At 50.8% G+C, this 20,403-nt stretch overlaps 2 protein-coding genes across 2 annotated transcripts in view; one reads left to right on the forward strand and one right to left on the reverse strand.

Annotated features, from left to right (window-relative positions):
• Window positions 1-5,574: 5,574 nt before the first annotated feature.
• LOC135976992 (receptor-type guanylate cyclase gcy-17-like) lies at window positions 5,575-14,082 on the reverse strand. Its single transcript, XM_065575320.1, has 6 exons — window positions 13,179-14,082; window positions 11,431-11,605; window positions 10,857-10,955; window positions 9,531-9,622; window positions 8,370-8,507; window positions 5,575-8,211 (listed from the first exon to the last, which is right to left on the reverse strand). Exons 1-6 carry the CDS (start codon window positions 13,467-13,469, stop codon window positions 7,882-7,884), a joined length of 1,125 nt encoding a protein of 374 aa, XP_065431392.1. The 5' UTR covers window positions 13,470-14,082; the 3' UTR covers window positions 5,575-7,881.
• The window catches only part of PLOD1 (procollagen-lysine,2-oxoglutarate 5-dioxygenase 1), a 53,555-nt gene continuing 45,744 nt past the window's right edge, over window positions 12,593-20,403 (forward strand). Inside the window, exon 1 of the mRNA XM_065575319.1 lies at window positions 12,593-12,649. Within this exon, the coding sequence (XP_065431391.1) occupies window positions 12,619-12,649 (31 nt within the window). The 5' untranslated portion in view covers window positions 12,593-12,618. The remainder of the gene's footprint in view (window positions 12,650-20,403) is intronic.

The following is a 20,403-nucleotide window of genomic DNA, read 5'->3' on the forward strand; positions in this document are numbered from 1 at the left end:
AAGTTAAGTGACTTGCTTAAGGTCACAGAGCCCATCAGTGGAAGAGCTGGGTATAGAATCCACCTTTGTGGCTTCCATTCCGGTGCCTTGGCCTCAAAGACCATCCTGTGATATGGGGAAGTAGGGGACCCAGGCACGGGGGGGTGGGGGCAGGGTTTGACTGGGAATCTACCCATGTCATGTCATGTCAAGCTGGGGGAATGGTCTTACCCCCTGGATTCTGCAGTTCTCCAAACCATTCAGAATGTCAAACAACAAACTGGTTCTAGAAGTGTGCAAAGGCTCCAGGGGGAAAATTTCTTATTCCCTCCAGGCGGAGCCACCTGCCTCTCCTTTCACCTGCTCGCCACTTGTTTCCATTGCATCAGCCCGTGAGGTCATGGTTTTGTCCCTCTAACTTCCCGGCCTCCCTCAAACTCCCCCCCCAAGTTGCGGGTGCCGGTGGGCAGGGAGGAGTGGAAGGTCTTAGCAGCCAGGGAGGCTGGTTCACTGGCTCCTGGAACATACGGTACATGGGTGTGTGGATGGGGTGTCTGTCAATGTGCCAGTGAACATGTGCGTGGGGCAAGGGATTCATAAGGAGAGGTGGAAGGGGGGGAGAGTAAATGCCCCCCCGTTGCTTTCTCACCTGTCATCCAGCTGCTCAGCTGCATTCATAATGAGCCTCACCAACAGGAACGCGTGTGTTCAGCATTCCCCAGCTCCCTGAACTTATTTGTTCTGACACCAACGAGCGAGTGAGTTTATGAAGCCGGTCAGATCCCCTTGGCCCAGTCCAGGCTATTGGGTAGGAGCTGGCGCAACGGAGAGAGAGAGCGACCAAGGAAAATGGCCATCCGGCTCAACTGGGGCTCTGGCTGCTCCAAATCCAGCCTTGTGTGGCCCCAGTTCAGAGTGTGCCTGCAGGCTGCTGGAGGAGAGAACAAGCTGCAGATCGCCTCCCTGTCCGGGATCCAGGCTGGAAGGGCCAGGCTGAGTTGCTGAGTCTGTCTATGGCCCCTAACTTTGAGGCCCGTGGCTTTTCAGGCACTCAGAAAATACGGTGATGGGCAGCGTGTTGACTGGTTGCTTTCCAGCTGCTACCAGAAGCAGGACAAGAGGTAGATGAGCTGGGAAAGGGGCATTTGGATCAGTTCGAAGCCCAAGGTGAAACCAGGGCTAAGGTTCAGGGCTGGATTGAATGGTGCTGCTGAAGTCACCTGAGATGTTCTGACAATAGCTTGGCTCCAAATCGATACGTGGAGGAGGCTGCTCTATGGGCGTAGTTCCATTGCACGGTCTGGGAACCAAGATTCCCTGTGAACTCTGCGCACGTGTTGGGGATGGAGCAGGACCCAGAATGGCTGCTGCAGTACTTAGGATCAGGCCATGGAGCAGGTAGGAACCGGGTTGATGGGGCTGGGGCCAGGAGCAGCTACCCTTGGAAAGAGAAACAGAACCTCCAGAACCCCCTTCCCAGCCTGGAGCCGGCTGCCCCCCTGCGGAGTCTCGGCTCCCTGTGCAGAGCACCCACCCGGCTCCCACTCCTATCCCTTTGCCCCCCCATTCACAGTGAGCCTCTACCACCTCTGAACCCCACTAAAGGAACCAGGCTGGGATTTTCCAACACCGCCTAGGGGAATGAAGTGCCCAACTCCAGTCCTATTTCAATGGGACTTGGGTGTCCAACTCACTTGGGCTCCTTGGATAGCTCCAGCCCTAGGGCCTAAGTAGGAGCAGGCCAAGCGCTGAGTGAGTGTAGAGGAGGGCTCATAACTGGAGCCAGGCTCGCTGCCCCTGAAGCGTAGTGGGACATGGGCTCTTTCCCTCTCTGCCTGGGGAGACGCTGGTGAAATCTCATCCAGCCGCCCCGGCTCCCTCCCCTCCCGCCCTGGAGCCAGGCAGGGTTTCTGAGATGTTTTTGCAATAACACCTCCCGTTATCAGGCTCACTAAGGACTGAAATGAGCAAGCCCAGCACAGGAGGGGGAATGATGTCAGCGCCCATTCATGCTGGGAGCTGCCCCACCCGCTTATCCGGAAAACCTCGAGGGATCACGCTGGGATCAGCTGCTTGCTTGGTGGGCCAGGCACAGCCGCCAGTGGCATACGAAGTCAGGTCTCTGCTCCCAAAACAAGGGGGGCGGGATGGGAGGGAGTTTGCTGGGAAGAGAGGGAGCAGACCTGGGAAATTGGAGGAGCACCCGTATCAATCACAGCTCCAGGTGCCAGATGCATTCCTGGTTTGGGGGGGCAGAAGGCTTGGCGTTTGAGCTGAATCCCAGATGTGCTGTAGCTGTTTTGCATAGGATGCTACCGCCCTGATCCAGCACCTTGCATTGCAAAGTGCTTCACAAGCTCTGTACATACCGTGCCTCTGAAATGCGGCCACTTCTTGGGTGGAGGGCAGCAGCCCGGTGAACAATTTGTGTACGAAACGCTGCACAACAGTGTGGGAGGGGAAATCTGGATGGATATCAAGGAAACACTGCTCTGTTTGCTCAGGCTGTGAGCTCTGTCTCTGGAGCTGGCCCAGGGAGCAGATTTACGTTGCATGCACAATACATTAGATCACTGGTGACTCCCTGGCACGGTTCAAAGCTCTATCCACCCCTTTGAGCCCCCTCAGGTCTCCAAGTGCGCCCCTCCAGGTGCCAGTCTCTGGCTTTCACCTGTCCCCTGATCTGCCCACTCTCCAGACTGGGGCCGTGGGATGCAGCACCCTGGTGTCACTGTGATTGCTCAGCAGGCCTGGCTTGGATCCCCTTGGGGGTGCTGTATGGGTGTGAACACAGGGACGCAAACCAGCCTTTTAGTCTCGGCAGTGGCAACACTATATAATAATATCTAGCTCTTACTTGGTGCTTTTCATCAGCAGATCTCAAAGCTTAATTGTCATCTGATCAGCCTCCCTGGACGGGCAAAGAGCTTGGTGTAGCTCTGTTTGTTTGTCCCCTCCCCTGTCCAGCATGTGCTTTCTCTCCCCCAGCCACGTCCCACTAGCAGCTTTGATCTCCTTTAGGGGCTGGTTGAAACGAAGGACGTATAACTTACTAGAATTCTCTGCTCTCTATGGCTGGCTCCTGCTAGCGGGATACCAGAAAGCTTGGCTTTCCCACCTATATTCATCACACACACACACACACACACACACACACACACACACACACACACACACACACACACACACACACACACACACACACACACACACACACACACACACACACACACACACACACACACACACACACACCCCCGATGCGGGTGAGAACATTTCTCTCTGGCCCAATTTAACCACCAGGTAGAACTGGGAACTTTGCCTATTGTAAGCAGGAGGTGGAAAGGTTTTTGATCAGTGCTGGTATTTCCACTGTCCTTTGTATGAAGGGCTTATCTCAGGCTCTCATTTTGAGGCTGCCACCTGCCACTACACGCTGGTTTTAACCATCCAAAATGCTAACCAGCTACACACAGATGGTTAGGGGTACACGTGATGTAGCTTCCCCCCCCTTCTGGGTTGTGGGAAGAGATGGAAGGGAGAGGGCCAAGGACAGGTAAAGGAGATGGCGGGGGGAGAGACTGGGACAGAGGAAAGTTGTGGGGAGAGAAAATGCTGAAGGTAAAACAGCAGGACAAATTCTGCTCTGTTCTGCACTCCCATGCCAGCCTCCATTGGCTCAGTGAGTCCCTAAAGGCCTGATTAATTCATCCCCGCGATATTTACATGGGAAATGCTTTACAGCAGCATCGGAGGGAGGGGGGCGGTGGCGCTGGTTAGCCACCACGGAACTTCCCGGCAGCATTGCCAGCTCTCGTGATTGCACTGCAAGTCTCGAGGTAGTTGGTGTTTCTCTTAAGCCTCAGCTCCTCGAGTCATGTGATTCTGTGGGAATCTCTGGTTTCTTTACTTTAAAAAAAAAAAAACAATTCTAGCCCGGGTGCTTGCCGAGAAAACTTGACCCCCGAATGCTGAAAAACCAGAGGGCAAATAAAAGGAACCCTAAAATGTATTAATTTAAAAAAGATTATTTTTTAAACCAGTTGTGATTTTTGGGGGCTTGACTCCTGGGTTTTGAATCCATGGAATTGGTAATGGGAGCAGAGAATTCTGGTCTCTCCTCCTTGCTAAGGGGATTCATGCTCTAAGGCAGCCCCTCTCGTCCCCTTTTACTTTCAGCAGCTGGCAAAGGACAAGGCTCCCATGTGGCTGATAGCAAAATGCACTGAAATCACCCTCACTGGGCCATCTCCCCGGCTTTGCTGGATGATTAGCGCTGCTCATAGACAGGGCCGGGGCACCTCAGCCAAGCCTGTAGTGACATCTCCTGGGCGCTCTGTGACACAGCTGCATGAGACCTCCCTGGACCTGTTAGGAAACTGCTGGCACATGAGAATTAGCACCGGAACAAGCTGGCTAAGATACCGGAGCCCTGGAGCAGATGCAGAGGTTCCCCATGCTGGTGTGCTGAGAGGGTCGTAGTGTTCCTCTCCAGCCAGGACGGTGTCCGCTCTGGGTCCTGCCTTCCATAGTTTGCAGCGATGGCAGCAGTGCTGGGCAGACAGGGCTGTCTGGCCTGGTCTTGAGGAGCTGAGATGTGAAGCTCTGGGCTCTCAGACCATGATGAAGTAGGTTGAAGGGCCGGAGGAGGTTGTACACAGACAAGCACACCCATGTTCCTTAAACACACACTGCCAGAGTCAAACATCAAATGGTAACTCTCTTATGTTGTCTAGATTGACTTAGATCAGGTGGTAAATGCTCTTCCAGATGTCTTTGTCTGGATTGAAATCCAATAACCAATTAGACTCATCCTAGCCACATATCCCCATCCTATGGAGGTTGCAGAGGAGAGATCCGTTGTTTTTTTTTACATGTTCTGCCATGGCTGGCTAAGTGAAACCCAGTTAAGGACACACAATTCTCATGAAGTTTAAAGCTCTGCTGTTTTTTCCACTCACTGTCCTGTTAAAGAGAGGGGCGAGGGCTAGTGGTCTGAGCTTAGGGCTGGGAGGGAGGAGCTCCCAATTCCTAATCCCAGCTCTGACACTGGTTTACTGTGTAGACCTGGGTAAATCACTTAACCTTTCTCTGCCTCAGTTTTCCCCATCTGTAGTAGTAGTATTAATTATTTGTATTACCTAGGGCCCTTGATCAGGGCCCTCGAGTGTGCTATGCATGGTACAAGCGAACAACAAAAAGACTTTACCTGCAAAATAGGAACAGAGACATCCCTAACTCAGAGGGAGGTTGTGAGGATTAACTAGTTATATAGGCAGAGAAATCTGAGAAGTGCTAAGCTTTACTAGCAAGTCTACTTTGTGTGACCATAATGATGTATATGAATCCAAGTGCCATTTGACATTAGCGTGCCTCTCAGAAGACAGGAGAGTGCAAATACACCTGAATGGACATTTGTGTCTGTGCAAATGCATAGCAGATTCCCCACCATGAATAACCGAGGTCCTTCTCTTGAAACCAAACGCTTCCCCCCTCTTTAATGGCACAGCCACACCAGCTGATGCAAAATCTCCCACTGTTCGAAAACCAGAGTCCTGAGACCCCCGCATGCCGTGTTATGACAGATAGAAAATCGTTGATATTTCATTTAATGCCCCTCATCGCAGGAGACTTGCGTTGACCTTTGGATTTCCAGTGCTGATTGCAGCCACGGACATTTGGATCCCAGTTCCAAACAATGTTTGTCGCTGTTAGGGTGACAGGGGCCTTGCCTAAAACTCGGCATCCGCCCAGGAGGCAGACATGCTCAGAGACAGGTAGCTAGTCAAGGGGAGAGGTCTGTCTGGGCCTCTCACCCCTTTGTGCCTCTAATTCCAACCACAGATTTTGCTCCAGCCCAGACAGTCATGGGTCCAGCTACCACCGAGGCATAATGCGGGCAAAAAGAGGTCATTCTAATGACGCTCAGTCCCCGGCTTGCCCAGACCAGGGCCTGCCCTACTAAGAGTCAGTCTCAGCAGAGGACCCAGCCCCAAGCCTCACCTAGCGCAGTCCCCCGCCACAATCACTTGGAGCCCAGCTACCCTTTCACCACTCCGCTAATTGTGGAGCAGCACCGACCCAGTGCGTAGAAAGAGACTCCACACTGGCCCTCCCTGTCTGTGGCAGAAGCAGACGGCTTGTTCAGAGCTGAACCAAAGCCGGTTGCTCTAATGACACTAATTGCTGCCTGTCATCATGGAGACGGGGCCATTTTCTGCAATTTTCTGAATGAAAATCCTCACCGAAGCCAGGGAAGAGCTGAACAGGCTCCTTTTCCATGCAAATAACTTGTTTCTGATCTCGACCCAGGATTTTCATAACAATCACAGACCGCGAGGTGCTCCTCCAGCTCCTGCCGCCCGGCATAACCAGCTGCCTCTCTCCCTCTCCTTTTATGGCTGCTTGTTTTGCACCTGGGGCATTTGCTTTCTCTGGCTCGAAAGTGGTGACTTTTCAGCAGTGTCTGCTGCGTTCCCCCTCTCCTGCTTAACCCGCATCACATCTGCTGAGCATTGGCTGAAGCCTGGTGGAAGAATTCCACCTTTGCAGTCTCCATGCTGTGCATCCATTTACCACAGCACCTCACCCCGCGATTTAGGAGGCTTTCTGTAGCTTGACATACATGTGCTCCCTGCAGTGACCTTGTCGGGTTGCTTGATGGGCCTGCTGCAGACTTTCAGCCGGTGAGGAGAGCATCCCTTTGATGTTTCTCAGTCCCCATTAGTAGCCAGGGAACTGGGACGCCCTCACAGCAAGACAACGCAGACCAAATGGATCTGAGGTGCATGAAACGACGTCTATTCTGACAACAGAGAAATGAAGACAGGTTGCAGCTCCCCAATTGTGCCTGCCACCCAAATATGGGACTTCTGCTCCTGAGACCACCCTGGGGCCTTGACTTCCTGTCCCACCTCCCTGCAGTGAGCCCTGAACTGCTGATTCCCTTTGCTACAGTAGTTGCCTCGGCTCCTGTTCATTGTGATTCTTTAAAAGGACTGTGGCTGAGATAGGCGGGCGGGGGGGAAGGTGCCTAATGGCTGCCGTAGCCAGGGAGAGGCCGATGACTTAGCACGCCCTGATTTCTCTGGATCAGATGCTGGAGAGGAAGTTGCTCCCACTTGCTCACCAGTTACGTGGTGCATAAATCCAACAGAAGGAAAAAACCAAGCTAAACTCTCAACAGCGGGCACTAGCCTCCCCTCGCAATGTTAGCTGACCTGCCGCCACATCTCACTGCTCAGTTATAAACGGACTCCCCCAAGGCCTAGACAGAGATTTGGGAGAGGCAAGGTGGGGTGGGGATTTCCTCTGCTCTGGGGAAGAGCTGGGAAGATGGACTGCTGCAGAGAGTTAGAGAAAAGGAGAGTTAAGCACTCTTCACGCGCCATTTGTCTCACATAGGCCTGGCCCAGAAAGACACTAGAATTAAAGAGGTGTATTTTCATATTCCCTGGCACACTGCGCATGCTGACTTGACATGCACCCTCCTCTCCACAGGCTGTCTGCTCCCTATTCCGTTAGCCAAGTTTCTGGATTCCTAGGGATATATTCTGCTTTGTTACACTGGAATAACACCAGAATAACATGACCTGAAGTGAAAGGGGTTACACTGGTGTAAATCTGGAGTAACAGAGCAGAATCTGACATGATATCTCTCTCTCTCTCTCTCTCCTCCCTGTTGGTGAGGGGGTCTCCAGCTGTAGCATCACAATGTCTCCTGGGTTAGAGAAAAAACACTTTCCCTATTTCTACTCCAGTTTTAGATCCTACCGCTGGCTGGCTTCCCTTGTTAATCGGAAGCCAGCATTATTGCTAAATACAAAAGATGGGGTGCTTTAATAGCAAATGATGGTGCCCGGGGAAAGTCCATTCCCTCATCATAGGCCACATCCCATCCCGTCACATCCCATCCACAAACCCAGGGAGAAACCCATTTTTTTCCAGCAATCCACTCCCATAGTCTCCGAGATACTCCCCTTGGTCCAGACGGGCACCGTTGTCCCCTTGCCCAGACACTGGAGAGCCCAGTGGAACAATGTTATTCTTGAGGCTCTGTGGGGAGCTGTGATGAGATCCGTTCTTCGGCTCCCAGCCTGCGTCGCTGATCGAACTCCCAGCTGTCCAAGCCAGGTCAGAGGTTACTCTGGTGTGGCTGGCTGAGCCCGTCCCATCCGGAGATGCTAAGGTGCTTCTCTCACTCAGCACTGCACCCACGGTACCTGTACTAGACTATCAAACACAAGGGAACACTAGAGTTATCATCCATACACTGCGGGGGCCTCCCAATGACCGAGAGGAGAAAAAACAATCCAAGTGCCCCACTTATCTCGGCCGATCACCATTCATTACATAGGACCTCCCACCGACCAGAACACTCAGCCCCTTACTTGTTGGGCAGACAGCAGACTGTTCTCCATCTTCTTTTTCCTGGAGATGGCTGGATTCCAGTGACACACCAGGCTGTCATTTTGGACGCTGTAGTTTTTGTTCCCAAGGAGCCAGTAGGTTTTCATTTTGCCTTTGCCCTGGGCAAAAATGGGGAGAGAGCAGAACAAAACCCATTGCCATGGGCTGCGATCAGCACAGGGAACTACTGCTGGGGCCAGACCTATGATTTGTGTTGTCAGTGCATGGGTCTGACACTCATAGGCTCTTTCTACTCTCCTCTCTGGAGGAAATGATTGTGCTCATGGAAAGATTTCATGCTCTGCCCAGACTTGAGGCGCTCGTACCACAAGCAGAAGGGGCATATTTCTCACATGCTCAGGTTCCAGAGAGCTGCAGCTTCAGATCTGTTCTGGACTAAAGGAAGCAGCAGTGTCAAGCTGCTAAGATGGCTTTGGAGCGCAGGGAAAGGATCAGTTCAGATAAGGGACTTGCGGGGGGGGAACTGGCAGCATCATTCCGTGTCATGATGATGCTCTTCTATTTATACCTCATTCCAAAGACATTTACAAACTGTATACGCAGGGATGCTACCAGCCCCACCCCTGCCAATGAAGCCGTGTGGGTCAGATCCAGCAACCATGTTCACAGCACACACCTTTAACATGACAAAGCAACACGCTACCACAGATGAGGAGACGTGAATTGCCCCATCTGGTTACATTGGCAGGGGCAACTTAGGTCAGCCGTTGGAACTGGGCCTGAAAACCACACTTAAGAGCCCTACTCTTTTGTGAAAAGTGTCAGGACGTGATCATCCGGGCAGGAGGACAGGGACCTTTCAGTGTCATGTCTTAGCCAAAAGGCAGCACTCCCAACAGCAGAGTAACCCCTAAATCCATGACAGGACATCAAGAATTCCTCAAAGGGCTGAGTGTCCCCTACTAACTCACCAGCACCTCTTCCTAGACAGCTGGCTTTTCCCTCATGACCTCCGGTCCAATCGCCCACCAGGCCCAACTCTGATTAATTTGTGAGGGGGTCACAGACGATCACAACTTGAGGTGATGGGACTTGGGGGAGGGGAGGAGGAGATCTGTTTTCTGTTTCTTCCCTGTCCTATTAAATTGCTTTATTATTGCTTTATTACAGGAGACGGTTACCTTGATTTCAATTTCCCCTCTCAGCTCGATTTCATAGGCGTCGTCCGTGAGCAGCGCGTGGTACGTCACAGAGCTGATGTGTATCTTCTGAGCTACAGTTCAGTGGAGAGCATTAGAAGTGCCTGGCACCAGACCGCCCCCTAGCAGGAACCCCGTCCCTCCTGCTTCAGTGTCGGCCTGGCCCTGTCTTTTCAGCACGGCATGGGATTCAGCCGGTTTGAAAATCAGTGGGACTAGCTATGTGCAGCTAAGGCTTTTGTAAGTCTTGGATAATGGAGGGTTGAGGGGAGAACTGTGAACCACAGTGAGTGCAAGACCGGTGGAGAGTTTGGACTTTGTTAGAGCAGAGGAGATGGTGCGTACAAGGCGGCGGCTGCAGCCAGTAATGCACAGCGCAATAACAGGAGCATTGCCATGGCCCGTGTATCCATGGGATTTCTAAGGGACCTGTTACTTTCATATCAAAGTCCCTACCTCTCCTTAAAAGCAGGTGCTTAGCTTGCCTGGGACAGCTGCGGCCCTTCCCTGCTATGGGCATAGGCACTGACTTTTATTTTCCCCGATGGATGCTCCACCCTGGCTCCACCCAAAGCCCTGCCCTCCTCCGCCCCTTCTCATGAGCCCCCGCCCTCATTCTGCCTCTTCCTGCCCCTGCTCCGCCCCCCCCACCTGCCCTTCAGTCGCTCCTCTCAGCCCCCTTCCCCAAGGCTTCCCGCCCACCCATCCACTGGTGGCTCCTCTCTGCCCTCCCCTGAGCCCCTGCTGCCGAACAGCTGATCAGCAGCCAGTCCCGGCCCACCCAACAGCTGGTGGGTGCTGCGCACACCCTATTTTTTTTCCAGGGGTGCTTGAGCCAAGGAGCACCTACAGAGTCGGCACCTATGGCTATGGGTCATATTCTAGTCAGGTTCTTGTATCACCCACCTCGCCGTAGTATCTGAGTACCTTCCCAGAGCACCTTAAGTGACATACTAGCGTTTGTCAGGTGTCACGGTCTCTCTTCTTCCCTTTTCTCTCCAATGGGAAAATTGTGCATGTGTGTCTGAATGCAAAGTGGTGATGCTTGAAACGGTTCTTAGAGCCTATGGGAGTTCATTCACCAGCCCCAGAGAAACCTCCATCCCTTGCACACTTAACCCCTGCCATTGTGCTGACGTGGCCGGTGGGCAGGACGGATACGTTGGGTATTTCTGAGGAGTCAATCATCATGGTATCGACATGCCCTGAAACGTGGACCTGAGCCTGTTTGGGGCATCGGCCTGTTTGCTGAGTGAGCGCTGGGAGAGACAGGACTGGGGGGGAAAGGGAAGCACCTGAAACACTTACGCAGGCTGGTAGACTCCATGCGAGAAGCTGTGTTCACCGTATCCCCAAAGAGGCAATAACGGGGCATTTTGTACCCAACAACGCCAGCCACGCAGGGGCCTGCAGAAACGCAAGGCAGAGAGAGTCCAGGGTTGAGAGAGGCCCAGCAGAAATGCCAGAGAAAAGTGGGATGCAGGTGCCAGTTTTAGTCTCTTCTTGAGCATATCATTTCTGACCCTCTGAAGTTAATGGGAGTTGCAGGACCTCAGGGCCTTGCTTGAGTAAGGACTTCCAGACTTGGCCAGCTATTAATGCTTTGTACTGATGTGGTACTTGACATCGGAGGGTCTCAAAGCGCTTCCCCAATATTAATTAAACGTTAGAGCACCCCGTGATGTAGGCAAGAATCCTTATCCTCCCTTGGCAGAGGGAGAAACTAAGGCACAGAGACGTGACCATCTCAGGATCATACAAGGAGTTAGTGGCTGATCTGGAAATGCAACCGAGAAGCCCCAATTCCTGTCCCCACCCCGTCCTCAAATCACTCGACTGCTGCCTCTCTCCTGGTTTTGTTCTCTGGTATCTGTCTGCACACCTGTGTGGATCCCAGCCCGCAGCTGCAGCCTCTCCATTGGCATGTGGGGGATCAGGACCTGTCGGACCGCAGCCACCAAGTCCAGAGACATTTTGGCAATCTCATCAGCATGCTTCTCGCCATTCCTCTCCGGCAGGCCACTCACTACCATGTAGGCATCGCCGATGGTCTCTATCTGGTGGGAAGGGACAAGCATCATTGAACTGCTGGTGCCGGTCGTGCCAAACCTCCCTCTCAAAGAGACAGGTGGGCTCTGGATTCAGGAAAGAACAGGTTGCCTGTAGCACCCCACCCACTGGCCAACTGGATGGATTTCCCTCCAGGAGGGTGTTTTAGAATCACACCCTGTCCTGCCAGGTAGCTGGTATTCAACGTTCTCCTGGGCAGTGAAGAGGTGTGGAAGATTTTGGGGACATTCCTTGCACTACTTATCCCGCTGTGGGGGAGCCCCATTAACCTAGGCAGTGGCACTGGGACAGACTCTGGTCTTCAGAGCGTGGATTAAAGCAGTGGTTCTCAACCAGGGGTACGTGTATCTCTGGGGGTGCGCAGAGGCCTTCCAGGGGGTAGATCAACTCATCTAGAGATTTGTCTAGTTTTACAACAGGCTACGTAAAAATCACTAGCGAAGTCAGTACAAACTACAATTTCATACAATGACTTGTTTATACTGCTCTCTATCCTATACACTGAAATGTAAGTACAATATTTATATCCCAATGGACTTATTTTATAATTATATGGTAAAAATGAGAAAGTCAGCAATTTTTCAGTAATAGGGTTCTGTGACACTTTTGTATTTTTATGGCTGATTTTGTAAGCAAGTAGTTTTTAAGTGAGGTGAAACTTGGGGGTACACAAGCCAAATCAGCCTCCTGCAAGGGGTACAGTAGCCTGGAAAGGTTGAGAGCCACTGGACTAAAGAACCAAAGCTACAACTCCCAGCCAGACTAGTGGATTAAGGGTTAAATTCCTAAATGCCAGCCCCTAATCAGCTCTGCTGGGGTCCTTGGGGGTTAGGGCTGGGCAAGTAACCTGTGGCTGTCTTGCTGAACCTGGCTTGATCAGTGCAGGTGACCCTTGTTGCCTAATCAGGAGTTTATAAGAGGCCTGGCTGCATCTAAGGGAAAGAACACCCCTTCCTCTCCCCCCCCCCCCCCCCCCCCCCCGCCCGCCCCTCAGTGAGAGATGGGATCACTCCACAGCTTGAACAAGCCCGGTATGTACCTAGTTTGTACCTTGGCTCCAGCAACTGAGTGTTTACTTTGTCTGCAAGTTTAATACTAGATCTTTGCTGGGCCTCAAAGGCTGGGGATGTCCTGTGGGTTAGGGCTCATGTGAGCTGAATCGTGAAGTCTCTTCATGGAGAGGAGAGAGGGTTCCTCCTCCACTGGTGGGAGTTTTTGGGGTGTGCAGGGGAAACCTTCTCTCCTCTCCTACCCTATCCGTGCCCCCCCTCCACATACACCCCCTACCCCTCTGCCTTGGTCTAATGGTTGATTCACACATACACAATTTCTACATATGTTTAACATCTGCTGCCCCCCTGAATTTACACAGAACTTCTCCACAATAGTCCAGGTACACGGAGCAGAAGGCTCCGGTGGGAGAGAATTAGTTGAAGCAACAGTAGCATTTGTTGCAACCGAGCAGCTGGAGAGGTGCCAGACCCCCCCTCCCAGACAGCGAACGAGAAGATCCATGGCACATAGCCCCCGCCTCCACCCCCACCAAAGAATTTCACTCACCTTGTAAACATCATAGGACTCGATCCTGGTGTCAAAGCAGTTGTAGAGGTTGTTGAGCATCTCGACAACTTGCAGGGGGGTGCAGGAGGCAGCGAGGCTAGTGAATCCCACGATGTCAGAGAAAAAGATAGTCACCTGGCAGAGGGAGATGGGTGGCATGAAGCTAAGGTTGCCAGGGAAGGTGGCAGAGTTTTTTGAAGTCTGTGTGTGTGTCTTACATTGATTAAAAACTACAAACAAGGACCTGATCCTGCAATCCCCGCTCAGCGAGGTAGTCCCATGGGAAATCATAAGGCTGATTTACCAGAATAATGGTTCTGGGATCAGGACCCAAATTTTCCCAAACCTAATGATGAACAAAGGTGCTGAAACTCCCGTATGCTGAGTGAAATGCACCTCTGTGTGAAGGACCAGCACACGGTGTATGCACCACTGCAGCTGTATTTCAAGGACTTTAATAGAACTGCCTGCCTGGAAAAGGGATTGCAGGATCAGGCCATTGATTTCTAAGATTCTTCATTTGTATCAACTTAAATTACTTTTACTAGCAGGAAGTTTTAAAACACGCTGTACTAAGGTTTCAGCTCTGTGAGCAGGCCCCTTCCGCCGCTGGGGCCTATTTTTGTTTCATTATTCAAATTGTGGTGATTGGATTCAAGTATCTGCACAGATTCAGAAATAAACTCTCAAGATTGTGGGGGTTTTTTTCACATTAGGAAATATTAATAACTGGGCATTTTTTCCCTTCACATAAAGCCTGTTTTTCCTATTCTTGTTAATCAAAGAACTTACTGAGAAGGGAAGATACGTTTTAAAAACAACCCTTCACAACTGGCATGAAAAAGAAAATGTGTGTTAGTGGCCTTGACAAATAATTCACTATCCTGTGGTAGCACCTGATCAGTGTCAGTTCCTTAAATTGCAATTCATGGTTGGGGCTTTTTTTTGTTTTATGTTAGTAGCAATTATAATGCCAGATGGTTTATTTTAAACCCCCTCTGCCTTGGGTTAGCTTCTTTTGATGGCACAGCTATGGTTAATTATATGTAATTATCTAATTATAGGTTATTATTTGGGTAATGACACCTAGAAATTAAATGCAAATATTCAGTTTTTGTGTGTCTCGGATGAAAGTAAAGGAGTGTCCAGTAGACAGGATTTCTGGAGGGTGATGATCTTTGTTGTGGGCTCTGCAGTGCAGACAATATAAATGTCCCACTAGCTGGCTTTGTGTAGCAGCCACGTGCATGAGGTGGGGGAAATCCTCTGGCAGATCTCCTTGAACTCAGTTTGACAAACTGGATAGAGCTCAGAGAACAACAAAAACTGGTTGAGCGAAATGACTGAGGAGGATGGAGTGAACGACACACACACTTAGCTCGTTTGGCTAAGAGATGATTATAGACCTGGCCAAAGCAAATTACATTTGTGGTGTTCTCCCAGCTCCAGCCCTCAGCCAACTGCACAAATGCAGAATTAGCAAAAGAACATGTGGTGCTATCTGATGTTACTGAGAAAGGAGATCCTGGCCAAACTCGGTCCTTGGTTATATCCCTGTAACCCTATTGACTTCAGTACAATAGCAACCAAGAGTTAGTCTGGCCCTGTTGTCCTTCTGTCAAAGCTTCTGGTCCAAATTCTGCTTTCAGTTACATCCAGGCAAACCCACTGATGTGCAGCTACAGAGGTGTAACTGAAGGCAGATTTTGGCCCATTCTGCCATGGTGGTTCTCTTCATCTTGGAACCGGGCAGTTCAGACTTAGGACTTCATCCTGCAAGCCGACCCAAGTGTGTGGTCCCTTAAGCCCAAACAGAACAGTTTATAGAAGCAAGGCCTTTGATAGTTAGAGCTGGACTTTTAAAAACTAGCCTTTCTTTTTGCACCAGCCGATTCTGCAAATCCGTTTATAAAGCATATATTGGTCGGATTTCACCCTCAGTTAACGGTGGATGCAGAATCACACGCACAACAATGGAAACCAGGTAGAGACACTTTTAAATAAAGTCAGATCCATCATACCTTTCCATCCAGGTTGCTGTGACTCTGCTAGTCACACTACACGTTATGGACTTACCTGGTCATAGTTTTCTGCCTGAACATGTTTGTGTTTTCTCAGCTGCTTTGCCACAGATTTTGGCAACATCTGGTGCAGGAGGTCCTCAGCCAGCCGCCTCTCCCTCTTCAAGTCTTCTGTCCTTTCCTTAAGGCTCCTGGCATAATTCTGGATCCAATCTGTCATTTGCTTAAAGGACACCAGGACTATGGGGTAGATGAGGCAGGCTATCACCAGTAGTGTGATCTTAAGGGTAATTGTGGAGACGATTTCCTTAGACTTCCTGTGGAGTTTTTCGTGCCCTTTCTGTAATAAGCAGCTCTGTACATAATTGAGTTCCTTGGCCAGGCTTCTGCTGGGAATTGGTGGGGACGAGCCCAGGAATGGGATGAAAAGAGAAATGCCTTCATAGTGAGTGAAATAGCGTGACAGGTTCATGTTCTCCATCCAGCAAGTCTGTACGTTCTCTGATGTGAAGATGGCATAGTTCAGAATGGTGGTGATCAGCTGCCATGCTGATTGCAAGCTTCTAGGTGGTGGTGATGCCTTGGACATCTCATGAGCTCGGAGGATGACTTCCTTTATTCTAAGTATGAGTCTAAGGGACATCACATCTGCCCAGTCAGGGTTGGATCTCACAGTTATGAGGTCCTCACTGGGGCTATCAAAAGCCTCCAGCAATTCTGAGATAACTCCAGACAACACCACACCAGGCTCAACAACATCCCAGGTGTTATTTAATCTTTGTCTCATTTTAGTGATGTAAATCCTACAGGCAGATCCTTTCTCTTCCTTGCATTGGTGGTTCTTGCTGTATGTCTCTTCAGTCTCTTGGCAGAGAGAGTTTAACCTTTCCAGTAGATGAGCGTGCCAAGATCCATTCCTCCTAGCTGGTTGGTCCCTACAGCAGAGATGTCTTTCTTCCTGGAGGAGAACTATAAGGCGAAAAGCCAAAAGATTCTCACAGGAGGAAAATTCCTGAAGGGCTTTCTCAGTGTTTCTCCACATTTCAAAACTACTGCTTAAATCAAGAGAGATGGCTCCTAGGAGGGTAAACAGGGAGACCATGCATGCTGCCAAAATCCTCTGGACTGTTCTGCTACTTCCAGAGTTTAAGTTGGGAGAACATCTAGGAGAGAGAGAGAGAAGAAGGAATTGGATCATTGCAATAATTCTTCCAGTCACTGGAAATATACTAGCAGAATTGGAGACACTTCAGAATTTGCATGTGTTAAATGTAGAGCACAAGGGGATGTGCATCATGAAAATTTTTCAAAGGCTATTAAAATATTTTTTATTTCTTTTACCCTGCCTTACTCCATGAGGCTGCTTGAAATGGAAACTTGGTGGGGGGATTGTTTAGCTCTCTCGGCCCGCTCTGTGCAGCATAGAACACATAGAGACTGTCCTGGCCTCATGTATTCTAGGATTGGTCACCTAAGTCACATGGTATTTGGTTTTGCTCCTTCAGTGGTGGCCTGATCCAAGTCCCTTTGAAGTCCAGGAGAAGATGCTTTGGATGATTGAAACATGGTAAACAGGAGAATTAATTTTTTGGTGTGAATTTTCAGATGTAGAATCACTTGTGCTAAAATGTGTGAAACCTTTAGGACATGTAGACCTTTGGATGAATGTTCCCCAGTTGTCCCCATGCTGGTGAATAAGTGAACTAGATATTTGGTGCTTTTATTTAAAAAATAGTACTTGTAAATATTGTGCCATTCTCATCCATGCTGCTGGGATAATCCATGCTCAATCTGTTCTATGGCAGAATGATCGGTAATATGGAACAGAACCAGTAATCAGTCTTCCATCATCTGTTACTTGAATGGCTCTGATCAAATCGAGAAGCAGGTTGGGAACTGATCAATGGGATATCAATGGGAGCTTTGCCAGTTACTTCTATGGGGACGGGATCCGGTCCTTGATACAGATATTTGGGAACTGGAGAGGTTCACATTTGTCCCAGTGAGGAGACCGTTTGTCCAGTTCTCCTTCTTTGCTTGGTTTGTTGTATGCGGTAAATGTGAATTTAAGAAAACTCACATGCCAAACATCCCTCAGATTTCCTATTGCGTTGGATGGATGGCTTTGGATTTATAGCAGAAGGAGCATTAAAAATACCCTAAAACAGTATTTCTCAGCACAGGCAGGTCTTAGGTAGATCAGACACTTCTCCTGATCTCTCTGGCTTTCATTATTATAAAGAAGAAGAAAAACTGTCCTTGCCGATGAAAAATAGTCATGTAAATATACTCCTTACTACTGACATTTACCAATCTAATATAAAACACAGAAAAAATACTACTCCTAACACACACCCAGACAGATGTATTTCAGAGCCAGATGGCTTTATACTCAGAATTATTATTCACTTTTTGTTTTCCTCGCTAACGGTTGCTTGTATATAAACTGCCCCCCCCCCTTTAGTCAATCGTTGTATTACTTTTGAAACTATCCATAAATGTTAGGAGGAAAAAATAAAACCTTGACTTGACTTTATACCGCCTGCTTTTCAGCCCACACTGGTCATTGCAGACAGGTTTTTTTTTTAAGTTAGCACAAAGCTAGAGGTGATGGGTTTGTTTGCGTTTTATTAAGATGCGTTTGCGAAGATGCGATGGTTTGAATTGTCGCTAGATGTTTTACTCGGTTAACATGATTGTTAACTCCTCTCAGCTATCACAGCGCTGGTAGAAAGCAACAGCATCAAACTAGACCTTAAATCAGCCATGATATTCGAGCAGAAATCCAGTACTGAATATTAAACTCTGGCCTGGGCATTTTTCAATATTTCCATGGACTGTACTCAACTCGTATGTCCACATTTATTTTACAATATCTTCGGATTTTGATATGAGCCTTCTTTTACCCAATGATTCTGGATTAAAATAATATCAATTAAAACGCGTAATAAACATCCCCGTTTATCATTCCGATTGCTAAACCCATGGGGGTTATTGCGTATTTAAAGATCACGGTATTTTAAGCACACGTATAAAATCAGGCAGGGTAAAGACAATATTTAAGCTCGGGTAGGTTGAGGTTTAGCTCTTTCCCCGAAGACTTGTGTGATCATTCCCTCTCCCCAAGAAGGGCGTGTACCGAATAGACTCTGTCAAATCGGGGAGATTGTATTTGTTCGCCAGGTCTCCGTTATCCCGGCCGAGGGCTTGTAACGGAACAAGACTTCCCCCGCTTTCAAGAGCCATTCGTTGCCCGTAGGAAAACTGGGCCGATCTGTCCTATTAAAGTCCCGTGAGAATTGTGCCATGGATCTCGGCTGCAACAGGATCGGGGCCCCGGGTTTCGGCCATTTCTCAGCAGCGGGGGGGGCCCTATCCTAACTTCTGTTCTTTAGAATCGTTCCTCCCCTTTCCAACAAGGTGGGGGCTTCCCCCCCCCCCGCCCCAAGTCTTCCCCCGGGGATTAGCTCGCGGTGGGGTTGCGATCCTCGGCGTCTAGCGCTGCGCTCCGTGGCTGGCGTTATTGAGAAAGTGTAAGTGACGCTAACCCCGCGAACAAATGCACCCGTCAGGGCGCGACCCCGCAGCCGAACGGCGACCCCCCGGGTTCTAAACGGGCCCAGAAGCGACGTCTTCGCAGGAAATGTGGGGCACCCCCGATGGGGCACCTCTGAGCTCCTCCGACCCTCCTCGCGGAGTCTCCGTCACTAATGGGCTGTAGCGGCGAGGAAACCCAATTCCCGGGGCAGGGGGGAGATTAGAAAGTGCCCCGGGATTCTGTGGTTTAAAACCCATCCATCCATTTCTCTCCCACGTCCCCACGGAGCACTTCGGGTCTCGGAGGAAACCACGCACCGGGTATCCCGTCCTGCGCTGCCGTGAAACGAAGTCCCCCCTTTTCCCCCAGTCACTGGGGTACCCTCCGCCCCCCCCCCCCCGGGCAAATTCCCCTGGGCTTCAGTCCGACCCTCAGCTCACACTTCCCCCAGAGCCCCCTAGATTTCCAGCCCTGGCTTCTCCTCCCTTGTCCTGCCCACCCCCCGCCTGCCCCACCAGCCCTGGCTTCTCTCGCTCCCTTCCCGAACCCACCTGCAGGGTTCGGACTCCCCTTGCTCCGCGATCCTTCCCTTCTGTGCTCCGGCTGCCTCCTGATCCTGCCTGTCCGCCGGTTTCCCCCCCAGGGAAGCGGAGGAGAGGAAGCGGCCCCTGCTGCCTGCCCCCGACATGGGAGCCGGCTCTCAGAGGCATCCACAGCCCAGGAGTGATGGGGGCAGAGGCGAGCTGCCACCCAGTCCGGCCCGAACTTCCCCTGGCTCTTTTATCCTGGGCGGAAAGGCCTGGAGGGTCCCCAGCCCCCTGGCTGGGTGCGAGGCGCAGAGCAGTGGCGCAGCCCTTGGGGAGAGGCTAGGCCTGTGAGGGCCCATTTCTTCCCCGGGAGATCATCGCAGGGGTCTGGCGCTCTCTCCTTTCGGGCTGGAAGGACCGTGCTGGCTCCAGGAAGCCGGGGCCAAAGGTTCCCCTGGCGAAGGGGGCTGCGATAAGCCAGGGTCAGTATTTTCACGTGTCCCTGTGGGCCTGGGTCAGAGGCCCCGGCCGCCCCCAAAGGCTTCCAGCTCTTCACTGCATCAGGACCAGCAGCCCGGCAGAATCAGAAGCAGGCTGGCTCGTCTCAAGGGCTTTACGCAGCGCCCAACCCGGGCGGTGTAGAGAGTGACTCCTCAAGTGCAGCTCTCCTGCGACGCAGGTGTGAATCCGACACATCCTGGGTCCGGATTGACCCCGAGAGTGTTCTGAGCAGCAGCCTTGCTCCAGCCAGGGGCGCTGGGGCGGCTGGAGGGGCCCGGGGAGGAAAGCCAGGACCTCTGTCCTTGGTGCTGAAGCGCTCAAGACGGACTAGGCCTCAGCTCGAAGGGGATTGGATAGGGCAACAGCCGGGGTCGTCAATTACTTTTGGTCAAGGTCCAGATTTTTTGACCAAGGCATAGTCAAGGTCCAGACTCCAGGGAAAATAATAAAAAAGGTAAATCAATGAAAAGATCCTGGGGTATGTTCAAAAGCATCTGGCATTGGCAATTGTGAATGGAGTTTCCTGGTATTCTGTGGCTTGAAGGGCGGTAAAGTATAGTCCTAGTAGGGTTGTAAGGGTGAGAGTGTGGATGGTTTGACTTTGGTTGGCTTCTATTAGGGTGTGGTGGGCCCAGGTG

This window comes from Chrysemys picta, chromosome 21 (assembly GCF_011386835.1).
Source record: "Chrysemys picta bellii isolate R12L10 chromosome 21, ASM1138683v2, whole genome shotgun sequence".
Lineage (NCBI taxonomy): Eukaryota > Metazoa > Chordata > Testudines > Emydidae > Chrysemys > Chrysemys picta.

Bases quoted from the DNA above. Each gene is read 5' to 3' on its own strand.
- LOC135976992 (XM_065575320.1), bottom strand. From the start codon at position 13,469: ATGATTTCCCATGGGACTACCTCGCTGAGCGGGGATTGCAGGATCAGG. The intron at 11,606-13,178 runs GTGAGTGAAATT...CCTTCCCACCAG, and splicing joins AGTCCTATGATGTTTACAAG to ATAGAGACCATCGGCGATGC. The intron at 9,623-10,856 runs GTAAGTGTTTCA...ACTGAACTGTAG, and splicing joins CATGGAGTCTACCAGCCTGC to CTCAGAAGATACACATCAGC.